The 24,164-nt window shown below is 46.1% G+C and overlaps 1 protein-coding gene across 11 annotated transcripts in view; it reads right to left on the bottom strand.

Annotated features, from left to right (window-relative positions):
* The window catches only part of NAV2 (neuron navigator 2), a 717,995-nt gene that overhangs the window by 205,152 nt on the left and 488,679 nt on the right, over positions 1-24,164 (bottom strand). For 10 of the 11 annotated variants that reach the window (XR_012497554.1, XM_074336128.1, XM_074336129.1 and 7 more), the window contains 3 exons: positions 16,984-17,056; positions 7,371-7,632; positions 3,248-3,316 (listed from right to left, as the gene is read on the bottom strand). Coding sequence is in view for 10 of the 11 variants with exons in the window: in XM_074336128.1 (XP_074192229.1) it covers positions 3,248-3,316; positions 7,371-7,632; positions 16,984-17,056 (404 nt within the window). In the remaining variant the exon portion in view is untranslated. The remainder of the gene's footprint in view (positions 1-3,247; positions 3,317-7,370; positions 7,633-16,983; positions 17,057-24,164) is intronic. The other variant, XM_019742607.2, reaches the window with a different exon arrangement.

Raw genomic sequence — 24,164 nt, 5'->3', positions numbered from 1 at the left:
AAGGATGGCAGCTTGTGTGCACATGCTCAGGGCCGCGGGCGGCAGGGGACGTAATCAGAGATGTTTTTTGCTAGACAAGATGCCTAGATGCTGAATCTCTCATCTCCATGGCATCTGCCTGGAGGGCCAAACTCCCAGCCTCACTGATTCCTCTCCACAAGATGGTCCATATAAAGATCAACTCTTGCTAGAAGTGGCCTGGTGGCCTTACCTGGCCTAGATCAACCCCAACACCAACATCTGCTAGTTATGGTGTACTGATTACATGCCAGGTATTAAAGGATTGGACATGACTTTATTTAATCCGCATAGCACTGTGAGACAGGACTACTCCATTTCACCAATAAGGAAACACAGGCTCACAGAGATTAAATAATTTGCCCAGGTAACAGGAAGTGGTAAAGATGGGCTTTCACTAGGTGTAACCGCAAAGCTGCATTCTCGGCCGCTATGCTTCTCTGCCTCCTGCAGGTAAAATGAACCTAAATGTGTGGGGCTCACCAGGGATACAGAGAACAACAATAGTGGTCAAAGGCAGAAATTCATGGAAATGCTTCATCCCTCTACCAGCTCCCTCCATAAGTCCCTTCTCGGCATCCAGATTCAGGGGTGAGGCTTTCCACCCTGCTCAGTGTCCCTGGCGTCCATCAAGGTGCTTGGCTCTGACAGATGTTCGTTCAATCAGTGTTTGCACTTGAAGAAGTGACCTATTTCCAGAGTTCCAGGAGAGGTGTCCTACTCGCCAGAAGGAATATGGCTATTCCTTTTGGCAACCAAACCTACTGCTACACTTAGCGGTGCCTGATCAGCTCAAGGGCTCGTATGGACTGTGCTCCAGGCGGGGGGGAGGGACGTGGGGGGTAAGTGAAGACAGGGAGGGGTATTAGGCAAGTAAGGAAACAAAGGACATCCCTTATTGGTGTCATCAGAGACCAAATGCATCCAAAAGAAACTCTAGGTGAGGGACATGGCCCTGAAGGAGAGTCAGAGCTTGCTTTAGGTCAACTTGAAAGCTCTGCCCAGCAGATCCTCGGGCAGGGGCAGACAAGCCCTCATCCTTCATTTCTTCTTCTCTTCCCATTGCGCCCTGACAACTGCCTCCTCCCATCATCTGGGACTGATAACAAATCATGCACAGGATGGGCATGTGCTTGCTCCCAATTAGGTATCTCCCCAGCTTGTTCTTGCTTTGTCTCCCAGAACGAGGCACATTGTGCAAACAACAGTTCATGTTATCTCAGTGCCCCCCTACCCTCTCCCTCCCTTTCCTGTGTATGGATATTTGCATAACACCCAAAAAAAAAAAAAAAAAAAAAAGGAACCCAACTTGCCAGGGCAGTGGGTGTCTGTTCTGACTTGAGCCTCATGTTTTCTGCTAGGGAAAGCGGTCACTAGCACGGCGCTATGGGGTGCACGTTTGTACCCTGCCCCACCCAACTCAGATGTTGTAACCCTAGTCCCCAATGTGATGGTGTGTAGAGCTGGGCCCTTCGGGAGGTAATCAGGTCTGAGGGTGGAGCCCTCCTGATGGTATGAGCGCCTTATAAGAGAGATGGAGAGAGCATGCTTCTTCTATCTCTGCTCTCTACCACATGAGGACACAGCAAGAAGGCAGCCATCTGGAAGACGGACCTCATCAGGACCTGATTGTGCTGGCACCCTGATCTCAGGTTTCCCAGCTTCCAGAATGATGCGAAATAAATTTCTGTTAAGTCACCTAGTCCATGGTGGTTTGTTTGTTACAGCAGCCTGAACTGACTGAGACACATGGCTATGAGAAGCACTGAAGAATGCAGACTCCCTCCTGACCCCCAGAACCAAGTCTGGGTAATAATACGCTGACTTGTTCTACAGAAAAGCAACTGCCCTGGGGCTTCTGCCCCCACCCCCATCTCCCTGCCAGGCAGAGCCTGAGTCGGATCTCCCCATGTGCAAGCTTTTTAGAAAAGTAAACTCGTTTTAGAAAAGGCACCTAGAGCCTAACAGAGTAGGGGCAGCCAGCAGACATCCAGTGTGTATTTGTTACATGACTACAGATGGAAATGAAGTGTGGGTATCTCTTTACCTTTAAGTGAGAATTCAAGGAAAAGTAAATAGTAGTCATAAGGAGGAGGAGATTGTCTTTCTGTTAGGATGTGACAACTGCAATGTGCAGCAAAAGGCTGGGAGTAATGGCTGAAATGTAAGATTTAAACAGCAGCCTCAACAACCGCATAAATACCACAATTCAACAAGGAGAAGGGCGGAAGTGTACAAAGTCAGTAAAGTGAGGGTAGTGGGGTTTGATCACCTGGGCTCAAACCCTGGTTTTTCCACTTGCTGTGTGACCTTGCGTAACTTACCAAACTTCCTGAATTTTAGTTTCCTCACCTATAAAATGGGGACAATAATATGACCTACAACAAAAAGACGGATGTGCAGATTAAATAAGATAATGCATTCAAACTAGTGCATAATAAGCATTCAAGGAATGTTAGCTGTTGATACCATTTAAATAACAGTAGATACAATGATGTAACTGGTATTTATCATAGCCTGGAATGGGTCCTCACAGGATGCAGTGGATGCCAAACTTGGAGTTAAGAGAACTACTTAGGGAGCAAACCTAATTTTTGTCTCAGGAAACTGAGGTGGTCTCACCACGCTACACAGAGCGTCCAGAAAAAAACGAGACAGCTGCCTTATTGCTTTGTCTTCTCTGACCAATTGGATTCATGCTTCAGGTCTTTGTAACACAAGAGAAAACCAATCCCACATTAGTAATTTTAACAACAAAAAGCACAACACATATAAATGAGATGCAGGTGAGGCGGGATCAGGGTCAGGAAAGAGCAGGGGGCCAAACTCATCATAAAGCCACTGCAAAAACTACATAGGCACTCACCTCTCCCTAAATCAGAATGGATTCTGATCACGAAGCGATCAAAGGCAAAATCAATGAAATGCAGAAACATGTGGACCTCAGCCTCACTTACGTATACTCTGCCTATCCCTCCCTCCGTCTCCCGCTCTTACACACACACACACACACACACACACACACACAGACACACTCCTCCCTCTCCGTCTTCAATATCCCCATGTTCGCTCTTAAAACTCTAACACTGGGTCATTGGCCATAGCATGTTTGGTTTTCTCAAACTGCAAACATGAAATGGGGAGAGGGACCAAAAGGAAATGCAGCCAGAGCAAAGGAACAATGGGTTGGGTTGAAACCATGCTTTGCAGGACACAGAGAAAGTCTAACCTAGAGATCTTTTTCTGACCCAGAGTGAAGCGGATGATTTTGCTTTGAGATGAGTCCTTGGATGATGCACTGTATTATTGGAAAGAAAAAAGTGGAAGAGATGAGTGAGGGGAGAGAAGATACATTAGACACACAAATAAGCAACAGGAGTCTTACGACAATGAACATGCCCCTAGTTTTCCCTCTGCCCACTTTTCCCACAATATGCAGCTTTCTTTGTAGGTCTAACTTTTCTGATGTGATAAATTTCCAATGTGAAGAAAGTGCTGTCAAGGTTACCTAAAAACTTTTGTGGTTTTCTTTTAAACACCAAATAGCTTTTCTGCTACCAGTCACAATAAAGCCTTCTTCCCATAATTAGATCTGAACAAGGGGGTCTCTGACAAGTTTACACCTTTCTAAAGTATTTAGGTGCTTCTAGTCCACATCCTACCAGGGTTCTTTTCATATGAACATCCTGAATGTCCCAGCAAGTTGACCAAAACAAAAGGTATAGATGTTTGCAAGTTAAACTTATTTACCACCTTCTGAAAGGTGAAAATATTTGTCTTCTTGAAGCCATACATCCTCTACCATGTTCAAAAAAGGATCTGAGATGAGAAATACCATGTTGGTGTCTCTAGACTTAGGAAGTGAGGGAATAGGCAGAAGAGAATGAAGAAAAAAAAATTGTTTTTTTCTTAAACTGCTGAATATTGATAATACGAGTATGTAAGGTAGACACAGATGGAGAGGGAAGCAAGTCTTGGGGCTGACGCTCCTCTCCTGGAGGAATCGTGAGGCAATATGTGAATCAAGTTCCCAGCCCTCATGTAAATTCATGAGAAGGGCTCAAGTAAAGAGGGAGAAGTGAGTCTCCACTTGGCCACCTCGGGAGAGTTGCTCTGCTTCCTTCACGCCAATGTCTCAAGCGTCCTTGGCCAGCTTCCGTTACTCCTGTATTCACAAACACCACGGGAAAGTTGCCAAGTTTTAGCATTTGCTATCCCAAGAGGCACAGTATTTAGGCATGCTCCTATCTGGCAGAGTTCTAACAGAGAACCAAAACAAACCTGGCATTTGACATTGATGACCAAGGGTCAAAATCATTACCCTTGGGACTTGGGTTATCAAAGTCAGAATCTAGGGACAGTAATACAATGGAACGGAGCCAGGGAGGCAACTCGACTATTCTTCAATGTATAGCCAGAGTACTAGCATGCGCTGTCGGAGCCCTAGGACTTGAAAATAAGATATATCTTCTGGGAAGTAAATGAGAAGGGGTCAGTATGTCATGGATGAAGCCAGTCACCTGCAGAAGTAGCCCAATCTGAGTGAGATAAAGGATGAGTGAGGACACAGAGCCACTCCAAAGGCCAGTCTGTGCCACCACATTGCAGGGTCAGGGGCCACGAGGGCAGGAACACTCTGGAACAAATGAATATAAAAAGCTGGCTTAAGTGAGTTTGGCTCCTCTTTCCATAAAGCATGTATTAATAGTAGGGTGTTTCTTCTTACTGGGAGATGGCTGTCCTGATTGGAACATCGGGTGCTTTTAAGAAAACAAACGCCCATCATGGAAATCAATGCCTGGGGCTGGCAGAGCTCAGGAACAGCCAGCCGCCCAGTGTTTCTCCACACATGTGCCTTGGAAGCCTGTGCAGTGAGGTGCTGTATCAAATAAGAAGAGTTCTGTGGCCGAGTTTGAGGCGTGCTTTCTAGGCCCCTCTTCTGAAGAGCCACAGTGCACATGCGTGCTTCTCCCTGGCGTCCTGCAATCAATAAAAACCACCATTGACCTAACTGCTCAAGCCAGAAATCTACGCTTCACCTGTGATTCCTCACCCTCACTCCAGGTACTCCATCTACCTGCAGTCCTGTTAGCTCATCCTCCAAAATGCCCTGAGTTGGTCCATCTCCATACCTGCTCCATCCCATCCCAGCCACTATCCTCCAGGGGACCACGGAAGCCTCGTAATTGGGGCTCCACATTCTTACTCTCCAGAAAGAAGCAAAGGTGACTTTTTTTTTTTTAAACTGTAAATCAAATCAAGTCTCTCTCCTGCTCAAGACTCCCCAATGGCTTCCGGCCACTTTTACAATGAAATACCAACTCTCTACCCAGCTTAGCCAGCACTCTGTGACATGGTCTCTGGGCCACAGCACTGCTCGACTCCAGGGCCACCAGTCACACTGTCCTCCATGTAAATGGTGGCAGCCCTCTCTGCTTACAGGTCACCTGTTCACTTCCCTCCTCCCCTCACCCACTCAGCTCCAGCCACACTCGCCTCCTTTCCGCTCCTCACCTGCCCAGCTCCTAGCACAGGGCCTTTGTAGCCGCTGCTCCGCTGCCCGATGCATTCCCCAGCTGAGCTCTGTATGCCTCACTCTTTGTCACTCATATTTCCACTCCAGGGTCAAGTCCGAGGGAGAACTCCCTATCAGCCCCACCTAAATTACCGACCCAATCCCTCTGAATCCCATCCTCTTAGAACACCACTCTCTGATAGTTCTCTTGCCTGTTTATTTTCTTGCTTCCTCCAGTAGAACGTAGAAAGTAGGTACCCTGACTATCTCATTCACCCTTGCCCCCCAAGTGCCTGGCACACTAAAGGCATTCAAATACGAACTAAATACATGGATGTGTACTGGCAGATTCAAGGATCTGAGATGAACTTCAATAACAGTTGTAACAACTTAACCCAGATTATCTCCCAACTCCCCCCTCCCCCATAGGACCCTTCCCCTGGCCAGTTACCATCTGGGGAATAAACAGTCTGCAGAATCAGTGTGCGAAACGATGCCCTGATCACTCCATCATTCAGGTCCGTCAGAGACCTCTGATCAGAGCATAGCTCCCACTTGGGTGGTATTTCAGGGCAAGAGTGCAGAGGCCGGCTGCCTGGTTATCTATTCCTCATTGCTAGTCTGGGCATCTCTGCCAGCCCACACATTTCCTTAATGTGAACTGGATACAATTAGATAATTCATTAGAGGATCTGATTTACATCACATCCATCACTGCTGGTTTTAACAGCATCGCAATTGGGAAATAGCACTTCTCATGGGAAAGAAAAATGGTAACATCTAGAAGGCACCTGCTTTGTTTGAACTGCTTTGTGCTCTGCCCAACTCCAATGGGCTCGAAGGGTGTGGAGGTGGGTGGGCAGCGCTATAACTATGAATGCAGGTGCTTTGGGGCACTGGAAAGGAAAGGCCATTACTCTGTAGCACATAATAAATGAAATCGAGAATCTATTTGATTAGTGACATGCAGGTTTGATAGCTAAAGGGTTACAGCTTAAAACAACAACAACAATTATTGGGGACTTTTCTCCAGAACCTGACGATGAGTCAGAAACGTTCTAGTTTCTAACCCCTTCCTTTTTCTCCCGCTATGAAAACCCAGGTTTTACACGGTGACCTTTTGCAGAGCTGTTTAGGAGTTCAACTATCCCCACTGTAACAGTAGGCGGTAACAATTGGTGCTCTGCTTGTACGTCATTCGATGGTGAGTTCCACTGGCAAGCATCAGACCCTCCTGGAAACACCAACAAAACCCAGGACCTAATCCTGCAAAGCGGGGGACCACAGCCGACACAGCCACCGCTAAGGCCACCAAAACCCCGTCACACTTAATGGTAACTGCTCCCATCAGGGAAAGCCAGCGCTCTCAGGGAAGGTGGACCACGACCACTTGCCATCTCACTTTGTTGTTCTTGACCTTTCTCTTCTGGCAAAGCAGAGCTATCTGCCGGAGGACAACTCGCCTCCAGTAAGTAAAATTACTCCCACATACAGCACTGAACACCCAAGCTTGTAGGCAGACATGCAAAAGGCATTTGGAGTCTATTTTAGGGGCTGTTGACTGCTTACGAGTGTGTGTGTAGTAGGCCAGGATTAAGGCAGAAGCGGCTAATTAGCTTTGGCTGCTGGGGATTCTGACATAAAAGTACACATCACCACCAGGCACAGGCGGAGGCCTGGGTTTCAAGGTCATGCTCCTTCCTCACTAACCACCAGCAGTTCTCAACACTGTGACACTGTGCATGAGAAATCCCGTCAGCATAGGCTAGAACTTGGCCCGTGTGGAGGAGGGCCGCTGACAAAACAGAATTATTATCAGTTGGCGAGGAGCCCCCACCTGGACTGCATTTCAGCTTGTGCTTTTGACTGCTGATGTGGTGGTGCTGGCTGGTGAGGCTGGCACGGGGCTTGGGGAGTGGCTGGCACCTGTTGCAGAGCAGTGCCAGCCTGGCACTGGAAAGGGACCCCGGCCGCCTGGGACACGGCAGGCGACAGCGGTGAGGAGAGGTGCTGCTTCTGGGGCTGCTGCTGCTGCTGCTTGTACCGGGAGAGGCTGAAGAAGAGACCTAGAATGGCCTTGAGGTTTCCATTCCTGATTTCTGCAAAAACAGCAAAGAGAGTCTGGTTAGAGGAGGAGGCCTTTCTTGCTCCAGTTCAATGGGCTGTTTCGGCCCTCGCAGGAGTTGAATTCCTCCGGGATATGACAGATTTCCCGAACACTTATGTAATTGGTATCACAGTCAATTAAAGTCAGGCCTACACCACAAAGAAATTAGCTTATTCTCCCCACTGGGATTAGAGTAGATACATGAGGCAAGTTGCAACTGGATGTCTGACGAGTGCCAGAAAGAAATTCTCAGGAAAGACACGACCAAAAAAGTAAGAGTCAGAGCAAGACTGTGCTTGCTCTAAGGGCAGAGCTAATGATCTGGGGACAGCGGAGGTTCCCAGCGCTGAGGGAAACGCAGTGGTCTTCACGGGGCTCTGCCAAGTCCGTGTTCTATGCTTCAAGCAGCGCGCGGTGTGCCAAGTGGCCGCTGTCCCTGCCCACAATGCTTGCACTGCTGCACCCAATCAGCCTTCCCTCAAATACAGGGCTCTGTGTCTCTCTTGTCTGCTGACTAAATCATTTTAATTTGGGATGGGTGTGGGGATAGGCTATAGGACTTGCTTCCGTAAAGAATTCAGGCAAAACTCCTCCTATACTAAAAGTAATGCGAGCAGAGCGGGGATAAGAACATTTTTGTTCCTGATGGAATTTTTCAGATGTTAAAATGCATTTTCTTCAAGGCATGCGTAGAGCTGCAGAGAAGGAAGAAGGTATTTTTCACAGGCAGAGGCTGTCCATGCAAGGATGTTTCTCCTTGGGCAATCCCTTCATGTAGGCAGTACTTTTAAACACCAGCTGCTGAGGATCCCTCTGCTTTGCTTAGACCCTGAGCGGAGGGAGGGATTCAGAGGGAGGGAAAGCTCACAGAGGGAGGTAACGCAGGTTAGCCTCGGGCTAGGGAAGAGGCTGCTGATAAAGAAACAGGAGTTTCCTCCACCGACCAGTTTTGGGGCAGCTGGTAGCAATTGGGTCCTTTCAAGCACAGGCCTCATTCCCTGCGAGCCTGCCAGTGCCCTGGGTGTAAGCCGCTGATAGGCAGAGCTGAATTACTTCCTGTGGGAGCACGGCCTTCGCCAAGCGCTGAAGAAACTGACAATACACACTGCTAGCTAGAATCCAGCCTTCACTCTCTACTTTGGGAGCTAGCAGGTTCTGACTGTGGCACAAAACTGACAGGAGCACAGCTTTTGGAAAACCTAAGCCTTGAGTTCTAGTCTGTAGTCTACCATTTATTAGTCCTGGGCACGTCACTTTATCTCTCTGCGCCTCAATGGCCATATTGACACAGCTTGCCTCATCACACGCGGCTGTTTTGCAGATCAAACATACGAGAGCACATATGTGAAAGCACAATGCAAACGGTCTGTCACTGGTCTTGGTTACTATGCGACAACTGTAGCCCCAGAATCCTGTATAAGGTCCATATAGCTCCAGCTTCATGTCCGAAAAATGAGGGGCTTTACTATGGTGACCTTATAATTTATCATGAAACCACAATACATTTGAAAGTGAAGGGAGGTAGGGGGGTGGCTTTTAATTACACCTGAATGACAGGTGTAAGCCAGGACGGACCTGGACAAATCAGGATGCTTATAAACCACCGTGTTCAATGCAGGGAGCAGAGAAGGTTCCAAGGAGGTGGCCAAGACCCCCACCCCACTCCGTTTCTTTGGATCGGTCAGCTTTAACCCTTCCACTCTGCTTCCTTCTCTGTCCTCGGGAAGTCAAAGAGGAAGCACACACTGGTGGCTGGTTCTGCTTCTGCTTCCAAAAGTCCTTACAAGTGCATCAGGGGCACAGAATATGCGGCTCGGACAGAATGATTCAGTAGGCTCATTTTACTCATGGCAAAAACAGAGGGTGAAGTGATGTACCCGTGGTCACCCAGCTGGACAGTGGCAGGAGTTAGGGACAGAATCAAGATGAGACCATCAAGAGCTGGCATGCAAGTTAGGATCTATTAAGGAACTTGGGAAGACAGGTAATTTCCCCAAAATGAATTCACTGAAAGGAGAAAGTAGTGCTAATCATGGAGATAGATGAAATCTATGTAAGATTTGTAGTGCTTTTTATAAATGTCAGGTTGTATACACCTTATTTATAATAACGAGAGCTACTACTAATTTCTATGTAGCAGGTTAAGCTCTTTACATGCACAATCTCATGCAATCCCTGCAACCTGGTGAGATTATCCCTCTCTTAAGGGGAAGCAGAGGCTCAGAAAGGTTTTATGACCTCCTAAGGTAATAAATGCTGGAGCTGGGATCTGAGTCTAGGTTTTTCTAGCTCAAAGCCGGGTCTCCTAACACCGTGTAAATTGGCTTTCCTGTGTACTCATCCTGTGTGGTGAAAAACACACTAGATGATATTTTATTAAGCTAGCTGGTGGTCATGTAAGTATTCTTCATTCTTCTACAAGTATTCTTTTGTTGTGGAATGTGTCAAACGTCCCATAATACATGTGTTTAAACCATGTGAGAAAATCAAAGTAGGGAGGAACTCATAACCTACCAGCCCAGCTCAAGGTAGAGCAGGAGGCGGCTTTGTCACACTCTACCTGCTGTGGTAGTTAACTCTTATTGTTCATAACGGTTTGTTGCATTATTCCCTAAAACAGCTTTTTATTGGTCAAAGTGGTTCCTATAAACACACTTCCTTAGGAGGTAACATCTTTTATGATAAAGATCAGTGATTTTCAGAGCCAGAAAGACTTGGGTTTGAACCTCTACAGTCCCTTCCTTCTAGACTTTGAGTATTCATAAGACTCACCATCTCTGTTTTGTCTCAGTTTTTGTCTTTAAAGTGGGCAGTGGCATGCTGCACCTTTCCCACAGAGTGGTTATGAGAATTAAGGGAAGATTAAATGAGAAAATGAGTGCAAAGCCCTTAGGACAGGGCCTGACTCAGTACTTCCCCTTTTGGGTTCAGAAAATATCGTCCCTCTACCCACGGCCTCCTCAGGACTCACCGCAGGGTTCTTCCCTCAAGGGAAGCCTGGTATAGCTGGCTATTCTTCCTACCCATCCGTATGCCAGTCACAAGTGTCAAGAAGGAAAGGAATCACGGATATTCTCATATCAGAGAAAACTCACTGGTGATCTCGTTTTGTATTGGTTGTTTTTTAAACAGCTTTATTGAGGTATAATTCTCATCCATAAAATTAAGTGTACAATGATTTCGGTAGAGTTAGAAAGAGGTGTCATGCTCACTCTCAGTCAATCCCCAAAACAGTCCCCAGGCAACCTCTAATCTGTTTTCTGTTTCTACAGATTTGCCTATTCTGGACATTGCATATACATGGAGTCACACGGTACATAGTCTATTGCAGCTAGCATCTTTCATTTAGCATACTATTTTTATGTTCATGTTAGAGCATTTATCATTAGTTTGTTTCTTTACATTGCTGACTATTACCCCATTTTATGGATGTACCACATTTTGTTTATCCACTCACCAGTTGGTGAACATTTAGACTGTTTTTCTTTCTTTCAGAACACAAACCTCAAGAGGGGTGAATGCTCTTGAAAGCCACCCAGTTTATGACACGGGTGGTCTACAACAGACAGGCTCCAAAACAGCCAGAATTGTTCTTTCCCGGTTTCTGAATGTCATTTCATGAGGCCTGGTAAGCAGGCTCCATAGGCAGGCTAAAAACAAAATGTTATTTTTGCCAACCCACAAAAATGTTTCCCTCATGACATTTCCCAAGGCTTCGGAAAAAGTACCACTTTGTATCTGATCAACTCTCCTTATCCTCCTGATGTCTAGAGAAGGAAAAAAAGGTTGACCTAGAGTGAACTGACTTGTCCAAGGAGACACTGGCTGGCTGGTGTCTCAACCAACAGGGGAACCCTGCTCTGCTTTCTCTTCCTGTGGATGCCGCATGTAAACTGAAGAACAAACTGCATATCCGGTTTCCAATAGAATTCAGTATTGCCTGGACTCTTCATGTCTTTGGGTTCTCACTGAGCTTTTTGTTTCCATTGGCTGGTACTAATGTGCACAGATGCCGTAGGGAATATTAGGCACACAGGGTAGCACGAGTGGGAGAATTATTTTCTTTCAATGTTATTTAAGAGAAACCTCAGGCCTGGTTTCCAAAGGCACGGGCACTTGGATAATCTAATACAAAGAACCTGCTCTGCAGGGAAGGAGATTTGGAGCTAAAGAGAGGGCTACCTCAGCAGAGTTGCAGGATTCCTCCTATTCAATCGCCTTAAGCCACAGTGGCTCACCCAGCTGAGTCAGGACTACGGATTCTGGGGCATAATTCCTCAAGAGGGGCTGTCTACACGAACCTACATAACTTCCCACCCCACCCCTGCAACACTTCTGTGGACTGCTCACCAAGCTTGTCAATGATTCTACCCACAGGGGAAGTGGCTGAGGGGGTGAGAGCAGAGCCTACAGGGTCCCTTCTGGTGAGAGACAGAAATGGTCCCCCATACACTGCCAAACTCAGGTGACATGGGCAGGAAATGATCCACATGCTGTTTTTATCCTAAATGTCCAGAAAGACCTCCTGCTTTCTGGCTCAGGAGGAAAGGAGACACAAGCTCAGCATCTCGGTTGCTGGACATCAGGGCAGCAAACCCTGGTCTGAGCTCATCAAGTCAGCAACCGCTTTCCCTCGGACGCATACACTCCTTGCCGGAGGCACCTGGAAGGATCGTCCTGTCTCTGTTTCTCCAATCTGCAAGGTAGACAAAGAGCTAGTTCTTTGCTCCCACCATACTACCTAGGCCCATCTTCCTCGTATGTCTAGATTTCCCTTCATCTTCCTTTTGTCTGATGAATGCCTCTGCCTCCTGTAAAACCCAAGGGAAACATCACCGCCTCTGTGAAGCCAGGGGCCCCTGACTGCTGCAAAGCTGACCAAAGTCTTTCTTTGGGCAGCACTGGATCCTGTACCACGAGCACAGCTCTCAGTTAGAATTAAGGCGAGCTTTGTATGACTGACTTGACTCTCTGTGCACCCCAGGGCCTAGCGCTATGCCTGGCATATAGGATGTGCCCAGCGAACAGTTGGTGAACTAAATAGGATACACCTGCCATTCCCCTGGACCTCTACTTCTCTAGTACAGGGAGATGGGCTCAGGGCCAGGTGGCACAAACCCCAGGTGTTCTCGAAACTCCCAGGGATAAAGGTCATCCTTCCTCGCAGGGACAGGATTACAGATGGTCATGACAGGTGACATGTGTGTCGGGGAGGGGTTGAAGGGATCTTGAAAATCACCCAGGGCAGGGTGATATCCAAGCTCACAGGACTCTGGCAAGTCTCCAGGGCAAACAGATGGGTCCAGCCTTCGGGAACACTGAACGGGTAAAGAGGTTTCGTCCAGGGGACGTGACCCAAACCAGCAGCGTCTCCACAGGACTCACCTGGGTCTGCAGCTTCTGCCCACAGGCACCTGCTGCCTGTGCCCGGGAACAAAGGCTCTCTGTGGTTCTCTAACAGACAGGCTGGGGCAGGACCTGCGCTGCTGAAATGCTTCAAGGACAGGTGCATACACCCTCCTGGGTTCGAAACCAGCTTTAGTCACTGGGAAAGGGTGGAGATATACCTGTGGGGCTTTCCAACCCCTGATGTTTTATTTTTATTTTTTCATCAGAGGAGGAGCCTCAGGGCACTCAATCATCTTCAAAAGGAAAACAAAAAGCATTAAGACTACATTATTTATCTGAACACTATAATTCTTTTCTAGTACTTATGCAGGTGGTTAGAAGTGTGGGTAGCAGTGAGTAGTAGAAAACACCAGGCCTTTGAATCAGCAAATCTGAGTACCCACTACTGACCTCATGGACCTCCTTTTCCCCATGTGTAACTTAATCTCTTTTGGCCTTAGTTTCCTCATCTGTATTATGGGGATAATGTGAATACTGATCTCATAAGGTTTCTGGGAGGAATAAATAAATATAAAATGTGCATGGCACTCGGCTCCATGACTCACACATGGTGAGTTCTCAATAAATGGCTTCCATTCCTATCAGTTACCAGCATCTCAAGTAATCATGAAATTGTGAATAAGGCCCATTTGAGGATAAAAGGCTCTACGTACCATTGCTTTATAAGTTCAAGGAGTGGACCAAGGTTGGGTCCAGTGATCCCGTAAGACAGCACGAGTTCAAAACCTGTCTTACCACCAAACGCCATCATCATCCCTCACTTCCCCCCAAAAATCAATACAAGAAGATGTAGATGAGAGAGTGTCATTGAGGGTGGGGGAGGGTGATCATGTTTGATGACCGCAGAGACAGGGTATCTCCTCCCTCACCAAGGAGAAAGGAGGTGGGATCCCTGCACTCCTTAAAGTCAAAGGCCAGGAGGCTCTCGGAGAATCACTCCAAGTAGGGGTCCTGATATTCCAACCCCAGATGGACACCTGCTTAGCAGAGAGTTGGCCTCTTGGCCATTTGAGAGGAAAAGAGCTGAAGACAGATTGTATGGGGGGTGGGGAGGAGGGACTTCCAGGTGACAAGAGGCCTGTTCTACTGACTGCAAGTGGAAGATGGAGCCCACACGTTCCGGCTGGTTCTATGGGGGATAAACCGGGGAGTCATAAGACCGCGGGATATATCCTTACCAGGATCACCTCAGTGTAGGGCCGGAACCAGGGAGATGGGACGTGAATGCTCCCAGCTGGGAGTGAGCTGACAGAACGAGGCGGATCTCACAGAAGACTAACTACCAAGGCGCTGGGAGCAGCGTGGGAGTGAGCTCCTGGTCAGCAGAGCATGCAGAGCTCCCACCTTGGGACAGTGGCAATTATCCAAGAGGGGGACAGCAACTTCAGGGTCAGCCACATTCTGCTTCCTCTGTGCTGCTCCAGTCCTGGAGACTCAGGCACAGGAACAAGGGGAGGGAAAGGAAGTCACGTTATCACATCCTCACCCACCCCATCACCTTCCAAAGGCACCTGCACTTGGGGGCCTAGGGGAAAAGAGCTTTGAGTGGAGTTTGAGACTGAAGTTTAAAAATGAACAAGACTGAGTCACAAAACTGAGGCATAGAACGGTTCTAATAATGAGTGTGACTGAAAAGTTACCGATTCTGGCCACCATTGAGTCTTGACCCAGCGGAAAAATGGAGCGGTCAACATAACACAGTTGGGGGCAGTTACGGAAATACCAAAAACCCACTTCATAGTTATGCCACAACGATTGATACACTCGTTACCAGTATGCTCCTCTATGCTCAGAGACTCACAGGGCCACATCCCACCGAGAAGCGTCTGGGGAATGGCGGGCGAGTGTCTCTGCATTACATGCCCTCGAGGGCTGTACAACAATTTCTAAGACAGAGTTCTCAATCTTTTCTGATTTCTTCCACTTATACATGGCATGCCTAGATTTTAATCCATCTGCTGTCCCCAAAGACACCACAACCATGAGCTCTGAAATCACACAGACTTGGGTGCAAATCCTGACTCTGCCACACACCAGCTACAGCCCTTGGGGGATGTCACTCATAACCTCTTTAAGCCGATGTTTCCTCATCTGTAAACTCAGCCTATTAGAAATTCCAACTTCAGTTGTGAGAGCTGGACGTGATATGTGTAAAAGCCTTAAAAGCGCAGCTGGTACTTATTCAGTCAACAAATATTTACTGAGTAGATGCTCTATGCCTTAAGGTACAGAGTATGAGGCAGGTGGATGGGGGGGTGGTGGAGACAACCGAGGCAGAAAGCAGAGCACTGGGTAGATAGATGGCAGAGTGGCCAGGGGTCACCCCCAGGCCACGTGGGATGAAGCCGGCCCACTGAGTCCATATCCCATAGAGCCCTTTCAGCTGAGCAAGACTGTAAAAGTCTCAGCTGATGCTCTGCCGAGGGGCCCAGACCTGGATCCCACCAGGCCCAGAAACTCGGAGCACGTGTCTGCCACCTACAGACCAGCACGAGAACTCTCCACCAGGAGGAAAAAACGTGTTCCTGGGAATGGGAATTTGCATCTCCCTACCTATCCAAGGAAACACCACCACCAATCACCCCATGTCCCAGCAATGTACACGTCACACATCATTTCTCTCTGATCTCATCCCCATGGAGGAGGGCTCACACCCCAGGGCAAAGGAACCCATGTAGGACCCCCCCGCCCCACCTCACAGAGCTGGGATTACGACGCACCAGCCAACAGCTGCTTCAGAGACCTCTGGAAGCAGTGCGACCAGGCCTGACCTGGGACAGGCCCAGCTCATTCAAGTTCCCACTCAGGGAATTCCAACAGCCACACTCCGAGACACGACACACCCACGAGGCCCCGGTAGTGGCCACCCACCACGGATACTGGAAGAGACTGCAGCTCAGAAACACAGCCAGGAAAAGCAAACGTCCCCTGAATTGCAGAACAGAAGCAAGGAACCAGCCGGATTGCAATCCATCACCTTTGCAAACTTACCTGCTCGGCTGGGCTGTGTCCTTCCTCACTGCTCCCCTCCTCCCCATCCTGACCACCTACATGACCTGACCACCGAAGTCCGAAGTCCGTGTTAACAGGCATCTTTTCAAAACACAACCTTGCTAGGGAAAGGGGGTGTCCTCTAAAGCCCGAACTGCTTTACCTGTTCTGGGAAAAGTGGAGGCAGGTGCAGCCTAATGAGTTTGGGAGCATGCCGGGGCCCACGGCAGCTCTGGAGCTGGCAGCTGCTTGTGTTTACAAATAGGAGCGAGAGCACAAACGTTTCCAGAGCAAGATGTTGCCTGAAGAGGCTGAGAAGTTAGACCAGCCATCTCCAGACCAATACCTAATTGAATAGAAAACCACCAGCAATCACTAAGGTGCTAATTAGCCACGAAATTTGAGTTAATTAAAAACTAATCGGGATGTCAAAATGTAGCCTCTCATTAATAAATCAAGGGCTTTTATTTTTTTTTTTTTAAGCTAAAAAAAAGTATTGCTTCCTCTAATAAAAGTAAGAGATAAGGATTCGGCATTTCTCCCTGGGAACTGTACACTTTAAATATGTTCTGTGGTTAAGTGTTCTCTCTCCCACAGATAAGGCCTGGCTTGATAATTAACTGAATTGCTAGTCGGGTGAATAAAATCAGCATTGTCTGATTAAGCCCTTCTGAAAGAGAAGCGGCTGTGTCCTCACAAGTCCCTCAGTATCTGGCAGACCTGGCCAGCATGGTTGAATATGCATTCTTGGAGTGAGTCTTTAGGTTGTCAAAAAGTTGGCATCCTCAAGTCAAGAAAAGCACTGAGCTACATCAACACCAGAAGGAAAAACCAGAAGCGCCCACCAACATCTCTTGTTTTAACCATAGTCATGTCATCAATAAGTAACAGGTGGGCATTTCTAATGATGAAAAGGCAGCTTCATGACAAGGTGCTGACTTACCTTCTGCAGACAGCCCCTGGATGTTTATTCCCTTAGCTGCCAGGAAATTCAAGCAGGCATCTATATTTTCAATCTAGGAGGAAAGAAACAACAATATACACTCAATAAATGTTCAACCTTCTCCAGAGCCATCTCTTATTAGAAACAAAGTGCTATGTCAGAGAGAGGGTTCCTTGTGCATTCGCTAAAGTTCTTCACAAGGAAAAACAGAAGGACATGAAAACACCGGATGGACAGATGGATGCAGGTCAAAACTCTCTCTCCTTTGTCTGTACTTGCACAGGAAAAGCTTACCTAATATACCAACCATACAGAGCCAAAAGTTGAGGCCTTGGATTGCTCACAACTGCCAAAAATAACCAGGCTGGAACTGGAGCTTTTATGTGGATCAGTGTCACCAGTGCAATCCTGAAAACTTGAGCAGCTTCCAGAAAAACAGAGGTGGGACGAGGTTAGTAGACCCACCTCTCTACTAGCAGCTCGGAGAAATTTCTAGCCACTGAGGCGGCAGGAAGTCAAATGTACGAACGGTGAATGGGAATTTCAGCAGGAATCTGGATAGTGTTTATTCAAAAAATTCTCAGGATGGCAGGCATTGCAGATGAACAGGGAGGGCTGCAACCTCACGGAAGCCCTCTGTCCTTTGGGTTTTCTGTAGCAAGAAGGGATCCACCTGACAGAGACCGGGAGGCCTCCCATCTTTGCCAGGGTTAAGGCCATGGCAAAGGGTGAGCCAAAGTACAGCCCTCAAGAAAGAACAATTAGGTCATTCCTAAAGGTCTGATTGGAATTCAGTTGTCAGAGCTAATTATTTTTGGTCCACAGGAAAATGTTCGGGCTTGATTAATGTCAACAGTGACCATACATAAAAGAAACTGTTTTTGACTTGGCACAAGGCTCTTTGAATTTCATACAGTTTGCATTTCACAGTGGCAATCTCCCTTATCTCCACAACCATGCACCATCCACCTGACCTCCTAGGCACCATCAACATTCTTATGACTGAAACCAGTATTTAACCCATGGAATTTATTTTGAACTAATAAATGACTGTTTTCCGCAGTATACAGTATACATATGACTATTCTCCCTCCCCTCCCCCAAGCAATATGGCTCCTTCATAGCCACAGAGAATGAAGTGTCTACATTTTAAGAGCTCTAATTTGAGTAGAGTATGCTCCAGTCTTCCAGCTGTCTTCCTGAAGGTCACATCAATGCCCCCCCAGATGTCTGGCATTTGCCTGCTCTACTTTCAGTCTTCACATCTTTCAAATGCTTTAAGTTAATCTATGGGGCACCTGAATAAAACTGCACCCATTTTAGAAGAATCCACTCAACCTGGAGCTTGAGGTAACTCTATCCTTGCATTTTTTAGCTCAGGATTCCATTTCTTTCCCAGCCTCCAGCTCACCTTCACGACGACTTTTTTTTTTTTTTTTTTTTTTTTTTTTTTCATCTCAAGGCAAAGGGGAAGAATGGAATTTCCAGCAAACTAAATAAATGTTGATGTTATGGGTTATGCCTGCCACTACCACAGAGAGATTGCTTTTAACTCTTTCTTCTTTCTAGCCCAGGATGACTGACAGCGACAATCAGGTGCTACCGTCATGAAGGGAGGTGGGGAGGGGAAGGAACGGAAGAGAATGGCTAGACCGGCCTTGTGGAAGGTGTTTTGGAGCAATTTGCTTCCATTTGTAAGTGTAATAAAAATTATCATCCTAAATGCTATTTCACCCCATTACAAAACCTCATTTTTGAGAAAATAACTTATCAGCCCTTATTTATGCTATTTTACACAGTAGTAACACACCAAAACCAATGGTGGAGTACGTAAAGGCTATGCTCACCTCCTCCCAAGACCACATCAGAATTAGAACTACAGAACATGCATCATTGAGAATCACATTAAATGTAGCTGCACAGAAGTCCTATAACTAAGAATATACAGGTGAAGTCATGTGGAGACCGACAGGAGGGGTGGAAACATGGAACGGACTAGTCTTACACCCACGTGTGGGGGGGAAAAATTGGGAGGGATATCTCAGCTCAAGGTCCCCATTCCCTGAGGAGTCCCATCCCCACATCAGGCTCACCAGCTCTGGGTTCCAGGGCCAGGGTGAGAACTTCTCATAACCAGTGGTGGAGATTGTAGCTGAGTGAGACAGGGCTGCTGGAGCCCTAGGCACTCCTCCTAAAGGGCCCATACACATACTTACTTGCTGACAGACTCACTTGCTCTGAGCTCCAGCTCTAGGGCAGCCGGTGCCGTATGTGAGTCTCAGTGAACATGTCCGCCCTGCCCCGGTGATTCTGAGATCCCACCCCACCCAACTTACAGGCACACCCAAGCCCCTTCCAGTAGCTCTGCCATACAAATGGCTTGTCTTGGTTCATGCTACCGACTTTCCTAAAATCCCTCAAAGGGTCACAAACCCCAAACGACAGCATCTGGCCTTGGCATGCCCCATACGTCTTTCTAAATAGCCCCAAACCTGGCACAAGTAGTAGCTGGCCTCAGTCCACAGGTTAGCCTCTCCCAGGCACTTCCAAGCCTAAAGTGAGTAGCAACCATCTTCAGATCACTTTCTAGTCATACCAAGTGGCCCTAGGCAAGGCACAGGCAGCAGATGACCTTGGCCTACAACAAAGCCCCTCCCAAGAGGCCCCAGAACCAACACATTTTGTGGCCAGCTTCAGACCACACTATAGCACTACCCAACCATCTCCACAAATGACACACCCTAACGGCAGACTGAGCAGGCAGCAGAACCCCACTAAAGTGAACACTGTTCCACAGGGTCAGCCCCTGCACAATAGCCTCTCCACTGTAGTCACAGCCAGTCCTCACAACCAATCAGCCTGAGAATCTGACCCCTCCCATTGATGTGCCAACAGCAATCAAGGCTCAACTACCACAGGAGGGCACACAAAATGCACACAAGGGACATACCTACAGTACCCAGCTCAGGTGACCAGGGAGACTGCACCACTGGGCCCCACAGAACACCTACTACATAAAGCCATTACCAAGACCGAGAGACATAATAGCACTACCTAGTACATAGAAACAACACAGGGAAGAGAAAAGAAACATGTCCCAAATGAAAGAACAGAACAAAGCTCCAGGAAAAGAACTAAAGATAAAATGAAAACAAGCCATCTACCAGATACAAAGCTCAAAACACTGGTTTTAAGGATGCTCAGTGATCTCAGGGAGAACTTCAACAAAGAGAGCAGAAACATAAAAATGGAGATAGAAAACATAAAAAAGAACCATTAAAATTCTTAATGAAGAATACAATAACTAAAATAAAGAATACATTAGAGGAAATCAACAGTGGATTAGATGAAGCAGAGGATCAAATCAGTGATTTGGATGCTAAGGTAGCAGAAAACATCCAATCAGAACAGCAAAAAGAAAAAGAATCCATAAAAATGAAGACAGCTTAAGGGGCCTCTGGGACAATATCAAGCATACCAACATTCACATCATAGGGGTACCAGAAGGAGAAGAGTGAGAGCAAGGAATGAAAAACCTATTTGATGAAATAATGATGGAAAACTTCCCTAACCTGGTGAAGGAAATAGACATACCACGTTTTTCCAGAAAATAAGACCCAGCTGGACAATCAGCTCTAATGCACCTTTTGGAGCAAAAATTAATAAGACCCAGTCTTATTTTACTATTATAATATAATATAATATAATATAATATAATATAATATAATACCAGGTCTTATATTAATTTCTGCTCCAAAAGACGCATTAGAGCTGACTGTCTGGCTAGGTCTTATTTTCAGGAAAACAGGGTACAAGCCCAGCAAACAAAGAGTCCCAAATAAGATGAAACCAAACAGGCCCACACTAAGACACATTGTAATTAAAATGGCAAAAATTAAAGACAAAGAGACAATCCTGAAAACAGCCACAGAAAGGCAACTAGTAACTTATAAGGGAGCTCTCATAAGACTGTCAGCTGATTTCTCAACAGAAACTTTGCAGGCCAGAAGGGATTGGCACAAAATATTCAAAGTGATAAAAACCAAGGACCTACAATCAAGATTACTCTACCCAGCAAAGCTATCATTTGGAACAGAAGGACCAAGAACTTCCCAGACAAGAAAAGCATAAAGGAGTTTATCACCACCAAACCAGTATGATAAGAAATGTTAAAGGAACTTCTTTAAGAAGAAGGGGCAAAAAAGATTTAAAAATGTGAATAATAAAATGGCAATAACTACATATCTATCAACAATTACTTTAAATATAAATGGATTAAATTCTCCAATCAAAAGACACAGGGTGGCTGAATGGATAAGTAAGCAAGACCCTTACATATGCTGCCTACAAGTGACTCGTTTCAGATTGAAAGAAACACACAGACTGAAAGTAAAGGGATGGAAAAAGACATTTTATGAAAATGGAAACAAACAGAAAAACTGGAGTAGCAACACTTACATAAAATAGACTTTAAAGGCTATAATAGACAAAGAAGGACCCAGTAATTCTACTGTGCGTACTTATCCTAAGAAACCCAAAACACTAATTCAGGTGGATACATGCATCCATATGTTCACTGCAGCATTATTTACAATAGCCATGATACAAAAACAACCTAAGTGTCCATCAATAGATAAATGGATAAAGTGGTACATACATACAATGGAATATTACTCAGCCATAATAAAAGAAAGAAATCTTACTACTTGCGACAACATGGATGGACCTAGAGGGTACTGTGCTGAGTGAAATAAGTTAGACAGAGGAAGACAAATACTGTATATTACTTATATGTAGAACCTAAAGAACAACATAAACAAACAGGAACAAACTCATAGATACAGAGAACATTTTGATGGTTGCCAGATAGGATGAGATTTGGGGGGATGATAGGTAAAAAAGGGGAAGGGCTTAAGAAGTACACATTGGTAGTTACAAAATAGTTATGGGGATGTAAAGTATAGCATAGGGAATATAGTCAATAACATTGTAATAATTGTGTCTGGTGTCAGACAGGTACTAGATTTATTGGGGTGATCACTTTGTAAGTTATATAAATGTCTAATCACCATGTTATACACCTGAAACTAGTATAATATCGTATGCCAACTGTAACTGAAAAATAAAAAATTATTTAAAAAACAAAACAAAACCAGTCAAAAGGATCTGTTGTCCCCACAAAGAGGCATTAGTATTTAAATCATGGTAAAATTATAAAATTCCTCTTCTATCCCGTGTCTCTTCCTATAATCTTTTCCTCCTTCTTTATTTAATGTCATGCACATAGCTGATAAGCAAGGCTTTGACAATTATGTCCCCATTGAAAATGAGAAAAAGAAAAAGCTTTTTGCATCTGTTAATGCAAAATCAAAAACAGTACACTTGATATTTATCCGGGCATGTGTCATGTAGTTGGGCTGACATGGGTAGGTTAAGTTTTTCAACAATAGTGCAGCAATGTGATATTAAATTAAAAGACACCCACCAACATATTCAAGAAAAGCACTGCTTGACTACCATGTTGTAGTTCTGTGGAAATTTCCTTTCAAGGGCCAAAAAGTACATTTACTTGTCACATTCATGGAGCATTCAACGCACATAGGATCATTTAAAGGACATAGCCATTTCTTTTTGCAAGACTAGCCTTGGTACACTTCAATTCAGCTATCTACTGGGCTTTCTTTTAAAGTTAAATTCCACTAAAGGAATGAAGAACTATAAATAGGTTACCCAAAATACTTTTTTCTCCTGTTCATTTTCTAAAGACCTAGTACTCTTTCAACGAATTTCATAATTTAGATCAGTAGTTCTCCACCGGGAAGGGGAGCGTGGGAGAAAAGGGACAAGGATTTTGTCCCTCAGGAGACATCTGGCAATGTCTGGCAACCCACATTTTGGGGAACTGTACTGGCGTCTGGTGGGTAGAGGGCCAAGAATGCTGCTAAACATCCTACGATGCTTAGCACAGGACAGCCCCCCACAGCAAAGAATTATCCAATCCAAAATGTCAAGGTGCCCAGGTTGAGAAGCCAGAGTTACTTATACAATTCATTTAGTCATCCATCCAATCCACATAACTGTGCTCGATTCTCCTGACAGTGGTGGTCCAGAGTCCTCCCTGACAAGGAGCTCACACTGACGTGATAGTTCTCTTTAGGGTCCACAGAGCCATTCAACAATCCCCTATTCCCCCCTCCCCCAACCCAATTCCGTCCATTTCGGGGAGAATCAGAATACATAATCAAGGGAAGCATTAGGATCTTTCTTCATTAGGTGGAGAAAGGAGCCCAAAAGGCACCAAAAACTCTTTCTCCTAAAGAGGCGATGAAACAGGGAGCCATATACGGATGGCCGGATTGTACTCCCAGAAAATGTTAAAACTGAAAATAAGAACGTGGGCCATCCTTTAAAAGACGATCCTAAGTCCATCAAACGCCTTGAATGTTTTTTCCCCTCTGCTATGAATTCTCTCCTCACAGGAGGAGTTCAAAAAACATTCCTGAGTCTCAAATCCACTCTTTAATAATATTCCATTAAGGTTAAAAATCACTCCTGACAAGGTGGCCGAGACCCACGCGCTTTTCATCTGCACCCCAGGAAGAGCGCGGGGCTGGGAAACAGAACAGGGTCAGATGTGGATTCCAACCTCCTGGCTTCACTTGGAATGAGATCAGAAGGGGAGACCGTGTCTTTGATCCAGGCTCTCTTGTGATTAAAATTCACCTTGAGATTTTCTTCCAGGTAAACAATCCATCTTCGTGTACTGTTGAGACTGCAAACTCCCAGCACACCCCAAGAGAGGAAAGGCCTGAGAACGGCCTGGTGGCAGGACCCCAGCAGGCAGCACAGGGGTATTCTCGAGCCCATCTTTTATGAGGCTCGTGGCTCATGTGTGATACAGACACGTAGTGCAAGATGAGGACCGAGTTCAAGTTGGGAGGTAGAGCGAAGGAAAAGACTCTTAACCAGCAAAGTATGTAAATATGACCAAAGCTGTTCATTAACACATAGCAGCCAATATAAACTACTTTCCAAAATTAGCTGGAAAAAAATCTGCAAAGTTTGACATTCCAGTGTTGCTGAGGGAGGCAGGGAGCAGCCCTGGGTGAGAAGGCTGTTGTAGTTGTTGCCATAGCAATGGGTCCAAGAGCTCTGGGATGGAGTTCCCGGAGTTGACAGTA

Source organism: Rhinolophus sinicus, linkage group LG06 (genome assembly GCF_036562045.2).
Source record: "Rhinolophus sinicus isolate RSC01 linkage group LG06, ASM3656204v1, whole genome shotgun sequence".
In the NCBI taxonomy this organism is placed as follows: domain Eukaryota; kingdom Metazoa; phylum Chordata; class Mammalia; order Chiroptera; family Rhinolophidae; genus Rhinolophus; species Rhinolophus sinicus.
The sequence above is the reverse complement of the archived record's forward strand: the minus strand, read 5'-3'. Positions and strand labels throughout refer to the sequence as shown.